This window comes from Myotis nattereri (genome assembly GCF_964212035.1).
Source record: "Myotis nattereri genome assembly, chromosome: 3".
NCBI lineage: Eukaryota > Metazoa > Chordata > Mammalia > Chiroptera > Vespertilionidae > Myotis > Myotis nattereri.
Window position 1 is genome coordinate 179205083 of NC_138077.1, and position 12257 is coordinate 179217339.

Genomic DNA, 12257 nt, shown 5'->3' on the forward strand with positions numbered 1-12257 from the left:
ATTAAAGACAAAGAGAGAATCTTAAAGGCAGCAAGAGAAAAGAAAACTGTTACCTACAAAGGAGTTCCCATAAGGCTGACACCTGATTTCTTATCAGAAACTCTACAGGCTAGAAGAGAATGGCATGAAGTACTCAAGGTAATGGAAAGCAAGGATCTGAGACCAAAATTACCAAATCTAGCAAGGCTATCATTCAAAATATGGTCAAATAAAGAGCTTCCCAGACAAAAATAAGGCTAAAGGAGTTCATCACCACCAAGCCAGCATTACAAGAAATGCTAAAGGGATTGCTGTAAAGAAGAGAGAGAAAAACCCAGCCATACAGAATTAAAATGACTATAAATAAGTACCTCTCAATAATAACCCTAAATGTAAATGGATTAAATGCTCTAATCAAAAGGTGTAGGATAGCTGAATGGATACAAAAACATGACCCAACTATATGCTGTCTACAAGAGACCCACCTCAAAACAAAAGACACACATTGCTGAAACCGGTTTGGCTCAGTGGATAGAGCGTCGGCCTGTGGACTGAAAGGTCCCAGGTTCGATTCCGGTCAAGGGCATGTACCTGGGTTGTGGGCATATCCCCAGTAGGAGATGTGCAGGAGGCAGCTGATCGATGTTTCTCTCTCATCGATGTTTCTAACTCTCTATCTCTCTCCCTTCCTCTCTGTAAAAAAATCAATAAAATATATTTAAAAAAACAAAAGACACCCATAGGATGAAAGTGAAGGGATGGAAAAAAATGTTCCATGACAATGGAAAAGAAAAAAAAGATGGAGTAGCAATACTCATATCCGGCAAAACAACTTTAAAAGCATCATGCTAAGTGAAATAAGCCAGTCGGAGAAAGATAAATATCATATGATCTCACTCATTTGTGGAATATAATGAACAACATAAACAAATGAACAAAAATAGAAACAGAGGGGGGAAAAATTCCAGAATATAACAGAAGTAATCCTGTTATTTGCAAATTGTTAATATTTCCTACAACTTTCATTATATCATACTATGTTAGTACAGTTTTGGTAATATTATACTTAAAATTCTTTTTTTCTTGAAATGTTTATTGCATGTAATATATGTAAGATCATTTTTTTGAATAACTGGCATTTATTGCATGTAACATTATATTTAAGATCGTTTTTCTTGAAATATTAAGATTTACTGCATGTAACATTATTACATTTAAAATAATTTCTCTTGAAATAAAAAAACGGAAAAGAAAAAAAAAGAAATTTGAAAAAAGAAAAAAAATTAGTCAGAAGAGTTTGGAACATGGAGAGTTAGCAAGCTACTGGGCATAGTTCAATCAGTTTTTTCTATCCCTTAGTATTGGTAGGCATTGGAGCGAATTGGGCAGGAGGGGTAGGATTAGGAACACTTGACAAGAACAACAAAAATGCAAGATTTTATGAAGAAAAAATATATAAAGTTTTTGAAAGATATAAATGAGGGCTTGAATAAATAGAGAACTACACCATGATCGTGGATAGACTGAGTATGGTTAAGATGCGTGAAAAAGAGAAGCGTCACCAGAACCATGGCCAAATAATCCTACGTCAAGCCCACCAAACTTGTGCTGAAGGGAACCAAGGCCAAGAGTAAGAAGAAAAAGAGCAAAGAGAAGAAGAGAAAAAGAGATGATGAAGAAACCCAACTTGATATTGTTGGGATCTGGTGGACAGTAACAAACTTTGGTGAAATTTCAGGAACCATAGCTACTGAAATGGATAAGGGAACCTACATACATGCACTTGACATTGGACTTTTTACACTGGGAATTCCACATAAAGAAGTGGATGAAGACCCTAGTCCCCGGAGCAGTTTATAGCTGTCAAACTGACTGATTCAGGAAGTGCCCTAAAATCTGGCTATGGAAAATACCTTGGTATAAATTCAGATGGACTTCTTGTTGGGCGTTCAGATGCTATTGGACCAATAGAACAATGGGAACCAGTCTTTCAAGATGGGAAAATGGCTTTATTGGCCTCAAATAGCTGCTTTATCAGATGCAATGAAGCAGGCAATACAGAAGCAAAAAATAAAACCGCAGGAGAAGAAATGATAAAGATTAGATCCTGTGCTGAAAGAGAAACTAAGAAAAAAGATGACATCCCAGAGGAAGACAAAGGAAATGTTAAACAGTGTGAAATCAATTATGTAAAGAAATTTCAGAACTTCCAAGACCAGAAACTTAAAATAAGCAAAGAAGGCAGTAAAATTCTTAAAAAGGCCCAGAAAGATGGATTTTTGCATGAAACACTTCTGGACAGTAGAGCCAAATTGAAAGCTGACAGATACTGCAAATGACCAGGGTTTTTGTCTCTGTCTTTTGTTTGTTTGTTTCTCTGAATAAAATAATCAGTGGAAGTGTTTTTACACAAGAAAAAAAAAAGTTCAGAACAGTGAGTGGAGAAGCAATAGAACAAGCACAGACATATTTTAGAGTCAGATGTACCTGAGTTTGGATTCTAACAACCCTAATTACTTTTGTGATTGTGAGAAAGGTACTTAACCTCTCTCAGCCTCAACTTCTCCAGCTAGAAAATGGGGCTGATAATTACTTCTTTCCAGGATTATTAAGGCCCTTATTAAATGGTAGCTACTAATATTTACTTCAGTTACACAGGGTGATATTTTAAGGAAAACATGCTTGCCTCCATGTGACCACCAGTGGGATTAAAAATCACTGGGGTTTCAACACAGGGAGGACAGCTCTGTAGGGTTGGAACCCAGTTGCAAAGACACTAGCTTCTCCTTCTGGCAGGCAGCTTTGTCACTCAATCTCAAGACAGCAAGCCCTGCACCTACCCAATTATCTTATTTTCAATTATTTCCCAAGCTCTTTCCCTTTGCCTGAACCCTTTTGTGCTGGTAATACCTTTGCTGCTGCAGCTTCAGTCTTGGATTGCAAATGCAAACCCAAATTTCTTGCCCTCTTCCTATTTTTGGGGTGGGGGAATTCAAAAGGAGAAGGGAAGTTTTTTTATCACAGTTGGAAATCTTACTCTTATATCTGAAAAGGACAGCAAAGTCTGGAATTAAAATCTGAGCCAAAAGATTGTTAAAAAATGTTTCTTATATTTTTCTGATTATAAAAATAGCACATCCTCCTTGGAGAAAAAATTAAGAAAATATGAAAAATTATAAAGAAAATTAAACATTGGGGGGGTGAGGGCATGAGCGGGGAAGTGGGAGGGCAATGGGGGAATAAGGACACATATGTAATACCTTAATCAATAAAGAAAATAAAGAAAGAAAATTAAAACCCAGTTTCAATCCCACTATCTAGATTATATTTCAGTGGGTTTCTTTTATCTTTCTATATATGCAATACATATAAAAATTCTTATTTTAAAAAACAAAACTGAGATTATAAATATAATTTCAATTCTTATTTTTTCATTTAGCATATAATGAGCATTTCACCAGATAATTTTAAATGCTCTTTGAATATTATCTTAATAGTTATATATCATATGAATTTACCATAATTTGCTTAACTAATTTCCTATTGTTGAATAGTCAATTTTCAGGTTTCACTATTACATCTACTACTATAATGAATACTCTTATGTAAAAACATTTGTTCCTATATGCAATTATTATATTAGAAATTAGAACAGATTCTTAGTAAATGGAATTAATGGGCTAGCAAATGTTATGGGTGTTTTTTAAGGCTCTTGATACATATTGCTAAGCTGCTTTTCAGAAATATTACACTAATTTATGCTCTCATTAAACATGAATAAAAGTACCATTCTCATCCAATCTGACCACTGGAACAATAAGCAGACATCACAAATGGATAAAAAGCATTTTCACTATCATGACAAATACTTAGGCCATAATAGTAAGTAGAGGAAAAAACCAGAATACTAGTTGTAGATTAGGTTATATTCCCAAATGTATAAAGATATATATTTGAAAGTGATTACCAAGAATGGTGAGACTATAATTTTTTAATATTACAGTTTTATGTATTTCACAAATAGTATGTATTGCCTTTATAAAATAATTTTAAAATGAGGTATATATCATAATTCTATTTTTCATTGTTCAAAATTTTCTACAATAAACAAGTAACTTGGAATAAAAAATAAAGAAGTAAAATGTATTTCAAATGTATGAGCTGCAATGAAATACTGCCTGACTTTTTCATTTAGAAAAGGTAATTTTTTCCTTTCCACTGGCAGCAGCCCCAGGCTCAGCCGTGACTGAGATCACAGCACAAAGACAGAGCTTTCATAAGGTGTCTGTACCTCATGAGTCCACAGTTCTGTTTTTTTCCTGCATCTGTTTATGTCTTTTCTTTTTAAAATACAATATTTGGTCTGGGGTAAAAATATTAATTCTATGAGCTGATTAAATAAAGATTGCTTCTTTATTTTCCCAAGCAATATGAGCTTAACTTATGCTTTCTGGAATGACTTTCTCTTTTAGTACATACTTTCTGTTTAGCCTTGTTTTAACTATCATATATTTTTTTAAATTGATTTGAGAAAGAGAGAAAGGGGAAGGGAGGGGAGAGGATAAGGGAGGGAAGAGGGAGAGGGAGGGGGAGAGGGGGATAGGGGGAGAGGGGGAGAGGGGGAAAGGGGGAGAGGGGGAGGGAGAGGTCAATTTGTTGTTCCACTTATTTATGTGTTCATTGGTTGATTCTTGTATGTGCCCTGACTGGGGATGAAATCCACAACTTGATGTATCGGGATAATGCTCTAGTCGACTGAGCTACCCAGCCAAGGTCCTAATGATCATATTGACCATGCATCTTAATAGTCAGCTGCCTTTCACATTATCACAAACAAGTTCATACAGTGGTATACTATACAGCTATTTAAAAAATCTGTAAGTATTGATGGTAAATAATTTTCAAAATATGTGAAGCAAGGTACACACAATGCAAGCAATGTGTTGCCATCTGTATGACAAAGGGAACTGTTTATGTATGTATATGTACAGAATATCTCTAGAATGATATAAAAGAAATTGATAATAGTAGGGGCCTCTGGAAAGAGGAAAGAGGAGATGAGAGGAAGGCTTATGTTTGCCTTTCTACTTTTTTGTGTTTGTTGTAAATTCTTTTCTGTGTACATTTTTTTCAAGTTTTTAAAAAATTCGTAGATGCTTTGAAAGTCATTTTACATGATGGTGGAATAAAAATTGTAAGTAAAAAGAAGTATATGAGCAAAGGCAAGTTACAAGAAAATATATCTGCTTTGTTAGGAAAAGATAGCCCTTTGTGTTAGTGTTTGGACCTTATTTGAAAATTTTCAAATTTTAGGATACTTGAAATTTTAATCAGTCATTCTTTTCAAGTTTCTTTTCATCTAATGCTCAAGACCTAGTAGTCTGAAAACTGGAACAGGGAGGAGAACTTTGCTTGCTAATGTTCACATCCCCAAAACATACCAAGAAACAGATCACATCTTGTCTTTGAGATTTTCTCTTACGAGAAAAGTTGATAGAAAAGTATTGTCTACCTAATGGAGCTGTGGCAATCAACTAATCCTTGTAAAGTGTTTTCAAAATAAAGCTAAGCGTTGTCTGTGAGAGTGAGGGTGGAAGACAGACAGTGATTTTTCTCAAAATGGTGCATCTCTTTGTCTGGAAGTTCCAAACTAAAGTTTTATTTGATGGGGGAAGCCTCCAAGCCTACTAAAGCCCCAGAGCTTGACACAATTAACACACCCAATAAAACATTCAATATCCTAATCAGAATACCCACCTGTTTCTCAAACACAGGGAGCAAAGCACCAGACTTCCATAGGCCTCTGTGAATTTCTGTAAAGCTCTTAGCCCTGCACCAGGCTCTGTGAATTTCTGTCTGGCTTCAGCAGCAGAGAACAGCTTTTCAGCAATCTGCTCAGGAAAGCCAATAAGGGAATCAATGTGATCAACATTGTCGGAGATGAAGCCCAGGACCAAGCTGAAGAGGGATTTGGCCGAGTACCGAAGGTTCCCCTCCCGAGTGTATGTGAAGATGAAATGATCGGTCTTCTCTTTCTGTGCAGTATCATCTTCCCTGTTCATGCAAAGCTCCACAGAAAAGCCTTTGGGAAACAGTCTGAAAGGCCTTGGCTTCTGCAGGCTACTCCTGACGCCATCCAATGCCAGATTGACCATGTGCAGCTGCCCATTCTCTCGCACATAGATGGGCCCTGGGTCCAGGTGGTTTTCTGAGTTGAGGTAGTAAGACATTGCCTTGCTTGCAACTGCAAAAGCAAGGCACAAGGAAAGCAAATCCAATTAAAATGCCATTTGTAACATGTAACTTCATCTTGCTGTGCCCAGAGTTTTATGAGCCTACCAGGCAGGCCCTGTGGCTGGTTTGGGAAAATGAAGCTTACCAGTTGCCTATGAACTTTGGCACTGGAGATTGCTTCTATTGCCTCTACCTGGAATGCCCTTTCCTACCCTCCCCTTTTTCTTGTCTATCTGGTGATCTTCTATTCATCTTTCAGAATCCAGTTCATACCAGTATGTCATTTTTAAAATTTACCCTCAGGAAGTTTAATGCAGAAGTGGCAAAGAATCATCGACAAAGTAAGTCATGGCAGCAGTTGATATTAGCAAAACAATGAGAAACAACCTAAATGTCCAAAAACAGGAGTGTCATTAAATAAATTATGATACATCCATACCATGGAATGTTATGCAGCCATTACAATTATAAAATTTTTATTGATTTGCAAGTTACAAATAGTACATTTGGAATTTATTATTTCTATTTTTTTAAACTATATATATATATATATATATATGTATATATATATATATATCAAAGACTAGAAATAAAAAATTCCCTTGCTACCATGGTACCTTCCTCACACTTCTTTGTTGTACTTGGCTCACTGCTCTGCTACTGATTTGTTTCTGGGTCTGTGTTCAGCTGGTTTGAGCTCCTTGAGAGGAGGGACCATGTTTAATTCAGCCAGACTTCCTAACAAAGTGCTCTGGCATGTCACAGGCCCTAAACAGTTATTTGCAGAACTGCAGTTTACTCATTTGCTAAACCTTACATAGACCACAAGCAATAGGGTTTGTATTGGATTTACAAATGAAGACCTCCATCACAAGAGCTAAATAAAAGCTATTCTAACCCTTGGAAGCATCACTTTTATTAAGATACTTTTAGGGCACTTTTGAGGTAAGATGAAATATTAAAAACAGTTGGGTATTTATGTGATCACATGGTTATATTTTGTATGGAAGCACTAACTGGAATAAATACTTGTTTTCCTGAGGAACTGTGAGATTTCAAAATACACAAGAAATTGCTATGTTAAAGGAAAGTATTTGATTATCATTTCTACAACAACTAGTACACGAAATTCAAAAAGCTGCTATTATCTCTGAAAGACTTTCATTGACTTTTAAAGTGAACCCACCCAGCTTTTTCTGCATCGATGCAGGGCTAGGATGTAGCTATGATGACACTTAAAAGTGTCAGCAAACAAGTCAGTGATCAAAAATGCTGACTCTCTGAAGATCAAACAGTTGATCCTGTTTGTGGGCATCAGTACAATCCATGTTTCTCCCAAGGATAATTATGTGCGTAAAACACATCAGAAAAGAGGGCCTTGCTTAGGCTAAGAGCCTCACTCTTTTCCTTTTGCTCTACTCTGACTAGGCAATACCACCCACCAGGTAAACTGGCTGGGCTCTTTTCCCATTGGCCTTTGCCCATTTGGCTCCCTTTGGCTGGAATACCCTTCTCTGCTTCCCTGACTTAGCTAATTCCTACTCATCACCACCACCATCCCTCTCCTGGGAAACCTTCCCTAACCCCTGTACCAGTGCCTGTCTGGTTTTTCCCAAAGCACCAATGGCTCCTTCTACATAACACTTAGCACCATGTACTCTGTCTCCTCCCTTACCAATGTTCCCAGAGTTGTGAGCTCTTTGAAGGCAAGGCACTTATTTGATTTGTTTCTCATTCCCAGGCCCAATGTAGCACCTGGTGCTGAGTAAGCCCTCAACAGATATTTGCTGAGATGAAGAGTGAGACCTCAAAGGGACAGGCTTAGTGCTCTGAGCTTCAGGGCCTGCTGATACTGTTGCTAGGAGCCAGCTCCTCTTCCAGGCAACAGCTGCAGCTCCTCCCCCACTTGCCAGACCCTTCTGCAGGTGGTAGAAGCAAAGCAAATGATGGGAGTATATTGCTACTGGTACTATGAGGGCGGGGGCGGGGGGAGGATCTACAAACCAGAAAAAAACAAAAGCCTCCTATAACAGTGCAGGCTCTTATAACTCATAGTCTTGCTGGTGTTCAGCTTGCTACTAAGGAGATGCCTCACTTATTCTAAGGTCTTCTTCCAGTAGAAGTAAACATCTGGCTCCTTCAACCTCACAGACTTTAATCTTGATGAGGAGATAAAGCAGACCCTTTGGTCTTTATCTCTATGATTGGACATTCAGAGTCCTACTCTATCTGAACATCAGAAAGTAGACAGCAGGTACAGTCCTAAAAAGAAATGATTTGATTTTAATAGAAAGGCAAATTCAATGGAAGATAATATATTACAATGGCTCAGCACACTGTAAGCTCTTTGACAAAGAAACAGAGTCTGCCCAACTGTACTACCCATAATCTTCACCCCCAATAGTGCCTTCCACAAACTTTGGAGTAGAATGGACAAATGCGGGAATGGAGTACTTTGGGTGAAAATCAGAAAAGTCTGATTCTATCCAGCAGGGGGCACAGCAGCTTGGGACAGGAGTAAGGATGTTCACCCAGGCTGCCCCAAATCCTGGCAGCTTCTGCTTCCAGAGATCATTTTCAAAAAAGGGGCATAGTTATGGCTATATTTTACCCTTAAAATACTCATCAAATGCTAGTTGTCTTCCTAAATAATGAAAAGAAATCCAAAATTTCCTAAAGAGTAAACCCATATCATCTATCTCAAAACCCTAAGGCCTCTCTATTCTTCAATTATGGCACTTGAGGAACTCATCTTGGTTCCGGGTATCCTGCTGAGCTTTGATTTCTACTACTGAATCTCTGCATCTTGCATTCTCCCAATAAGGAGCTTCCTGAGAATCTGTGAGGTACTATAAAATGATCTAAAAATTACAACCTTTTGTATTTAAACCTTTCAAGATAATAAACCATGAAGGCAAGAGAACTCCACACAAAGCTTCTGTACTTGTTTCTTTTTTCCACCTGGCTGATGTACAGGGTGGTCTATTATGAATGGGTCTCCTCAGGGGACATACCATGGCAAAACCCATAGAAACTGGAAAATTAAAATAATCAGTATCTGTAAGGATAACAATGTCCAGTGTAGATCTGCATTAGCTATCTTTTATATTAGATCAACAGAGTAACAGGGCCAGTCTATTAATTTCCCAGCCTCCTACAGAGAGGCATTTTTGTAACACATACAACATTATAGAAAAATACCACAACAGTGCATGTTCTAGCATTTGGCCACCATAAATGAACCAATACCACGCGGCATGTCATTTCATCCAATGAGTAAAATATAACCTTGCTACATTAATAACTCAGTTCTCTGCAGCCTCTTTGAATCAGAGGCAAAATAAAAGAACTGATAACTAAACATGATAGTTTTTTTAGAACCTGAAGCCAGTTTACCAAGCAGGAAGCATGAGAATAAGGAAATGCCTTCTTCTCATGTCAAGTGGGGGGGTTGGAGAGTTGGGGGGTAGGAGGCAACAGGATTAAAATTGTGATCTGAGCCTATGGATATCTAATTTGAAGAGAAAGAGAAGAAAACACCTAACTTTAGTAGGTAAAGTAAGTTAACAACCCCCATCATAATAAATCCTAGGAAAGACTATGATGATAATGATAGTAGGTATGACAGCTACCATTTATTATTCATCTGCCAGTTGTCAAGCACTATGCTAGGTACTATATTAAATGATCTCATGGAATCTTCAACAATCTTATGAGGTCAAGACTGCCGCCATTTAACAGATGAAGAGGCCCAGAGAAGTAACGTAACTTACTTAAAATACATAACTAATAGGTGACAGAGCCAGCATTACACCTCAAGGCTGTAATACTCCAAAATTCAAGCTCTTTCCACTGCATGATGCAGTCTCTCAAGAATAAAAATATGACATAAGGATAAAACAGTATGTTAAAAATTAATCTCACCCACCTGTTTGATTCCTCTGATATTCACTGGCTCAAGCTGGGAGGATGGAGGGACAGGGAGGAGACTTAAAAACACACACACACACACAAAAACAGTGGACATTTGAGGAAAGAGTTGGTGGGAACAGAGCCAGGACAGAGAGAGCTACACTGAGGCCTCCCTTCTTCCTTCTGCCAGGGCAGAAATGACCCACATCCACACACCAGGAAAACATCTGTCAACTCACGGCCTTCATCCCCAGGCTGCAGACACCCTCGGTTAATTTGAAAATGCAGAATTCTTGAGAAAATTTCCAACATAAAAACCTGAACAGAAACTAGTTCCAAGCCATGAATACGCAACTAACAATCTTACCTTCACTGTTCTGGGCAGCCACCATTATTCAATTTTCAGTTCCTCTCACTCTTCTTTTCCCCTGTAACTTGCATTTTCCTACCTGCCTTCTCGCCCACACCCTTTCCCCTCCCAAGCTCCCGAGGACAGCACCATACCCCACTCCATAGTGCCCTCCAGGCACACACCAACCTCTCCCACATCTGGAGACTTAAAGTTTAGTTTCCCTACCCGCTAACTTTAGAGCTTTTCACACAAAATCCAGTTTCTCCAGAAAAAATCCCAAACCCTCTTTCCTTCACCCACAATCAGCTCCTCTGCCCACACCTCTGAAACCTTATGGCCTTCTAGTCCAGTGGTTCTCAACCTTCCTCATGCCGCGACCCTTTAATACAGTTCCTCATGTTGTGGTGACCCCCAATTTCATTGTTACAAATTGAACACAATTAAAGCATAGTGATTAACCACAAAAACAATATGTAATTATAAAAATGGTCTTAGGCGACCCCTGTGAAAGGGTCCTTCGGCCCCCAGAGGGGTCGCGACCCACAGGTTGAGAACCGCTGTAAAAACCTAATCCTTCCCTGGCCCTTCTGAATTGGGCTCCGGGTCCCCAGACCCAATCCCACCACCACCAACCGGCCTCCCTCTTACTCCCCACGTCATTCCACCCACTCTCACCCCCAGGCACCATCTATTCCGTCCATTACCACCTATCCTTCCCTTCCTCCCCCCTCTGGGATTCCCTCTCCTAGGATCCAAACCGCTCCATCTCTTTTCTTGTCCTGTCTTCAACCTTCAAAATCCCCTTCCTTCAGGCCTCACTGGGCTCAACTTCACAATCCACAGCCCCAACTTCTTTCTTCCCTACCCTCAGGACCCCACCCTTTCTCCTGTTTCAACCCAGATCCTTTCCTCCTTGCACTCCTCAAAGCCCCTTTCCCAGCACTGCAACTCCCCATTTCTCTAAATTCCCACGTATGCCCCTCCCCGAATCCACCCCCAAAAAATCCGGTTCCCTTCTCCCACCCCGCCCCGAACCCCGATTCTCACACGCCCCCATACCCAACCGCAGCACCACTACCTCACCCTTAAACCCATCTTCCACACCCCTATATCCTCATCTTCACACCTTTCACCGAGCCACACCCCAACCGCATCCCCCCCCCCTTGCCCCGGCCTTCCCCTCCCCCACCAGCCCCTCCCTCACACCTCGCCCCCGCCCCCACTCGCGGCCCAGGGCTCCGTGAGCGGCCCAGCCCGCGGCCGCCACCTACCTGTGCCCCTGCCCGGGGCAGCGAGCTGCAGCTCGTCGGTGGCAGCTCCCTCCTCCCGCGGCGTGGCAGAGCGAGGAAGCGGCTCGGCTCCCCGGGCACAAAGCTCCGGAGGGTGGGACAGAGAAAAGATGGGAGGAGGGAAGGGGCTGGGGGCGACCTAGAGCCGTGGGACCGCGGGGCTGACAGGGGCGAGGGGTAGGCTGGGCAGGGGAGACGCGCGTGCGCGGACCCGGCATGAGGGGCGGGGCCGGGCCGGGCCTGGGGGCGGGGCCGGGCCCTGGGCTGGCGACCTGAGGGCCAAGGGCTCGGAGCGCGGAGAGGTGGGGACTGCGCGTGCGCGCTCGCGCGGGGGCGGGTCCCTGGGGTCTCACAGGCCCTAGGGACGGAGCTGAGCTGGGGAGCCGGAGGCCCCGCCTGGGTTAAGGCCCGTGGGCGGTCCTGCGCAGCTCAGCAGGCAAAGTGGAAACGAGCGTGGGGGCGTGGTCTGGGTGGGGCCTGAGGGCGGGGCG

General features: G+C 41.1%; 1 protein-coding gene and 1 pseudogene across 2 annotated transcripts in view; one reads left to right on the forward strand and one right to left on the reverse strand.

Annotated features, from left to right (window-relative positions):
- Nucleotides 1-11971, reverse strand: part of LRRC42 (leucine rich repeat containing 42) — a 29178-nt gene extending 17207 nt beyond the window's left edge. The window contains exons 1-2 of the mRNA XM_081087365.1: nucleotides 11749-11971; nucleotides 5737-6223 (exon numbers count right to left, since the gene is read on the reverse strand). Of these exons, the coding sequence (XP_080943491.1) occupies nucleotides 5737-6209 (473 nt within the window). The 5' untranslated portion in view covers nucleotides 6210-6223; nucleotides 11749-11971. The remainder of the gene's footprint in view (nucleotides 1-5736; nucleotides 6224-11748) is intronic.
- On the forward strand, nucleotides 1561-2339 carry LOC308516927 (protein FRG1-like; annotated as a pseudogene). The gene has a single exon. The product of its transcript is annotated as a protein FRG1-like (transcript).
- Nucleotides 11972-12257: the final 286 nt, after the last annotated feature.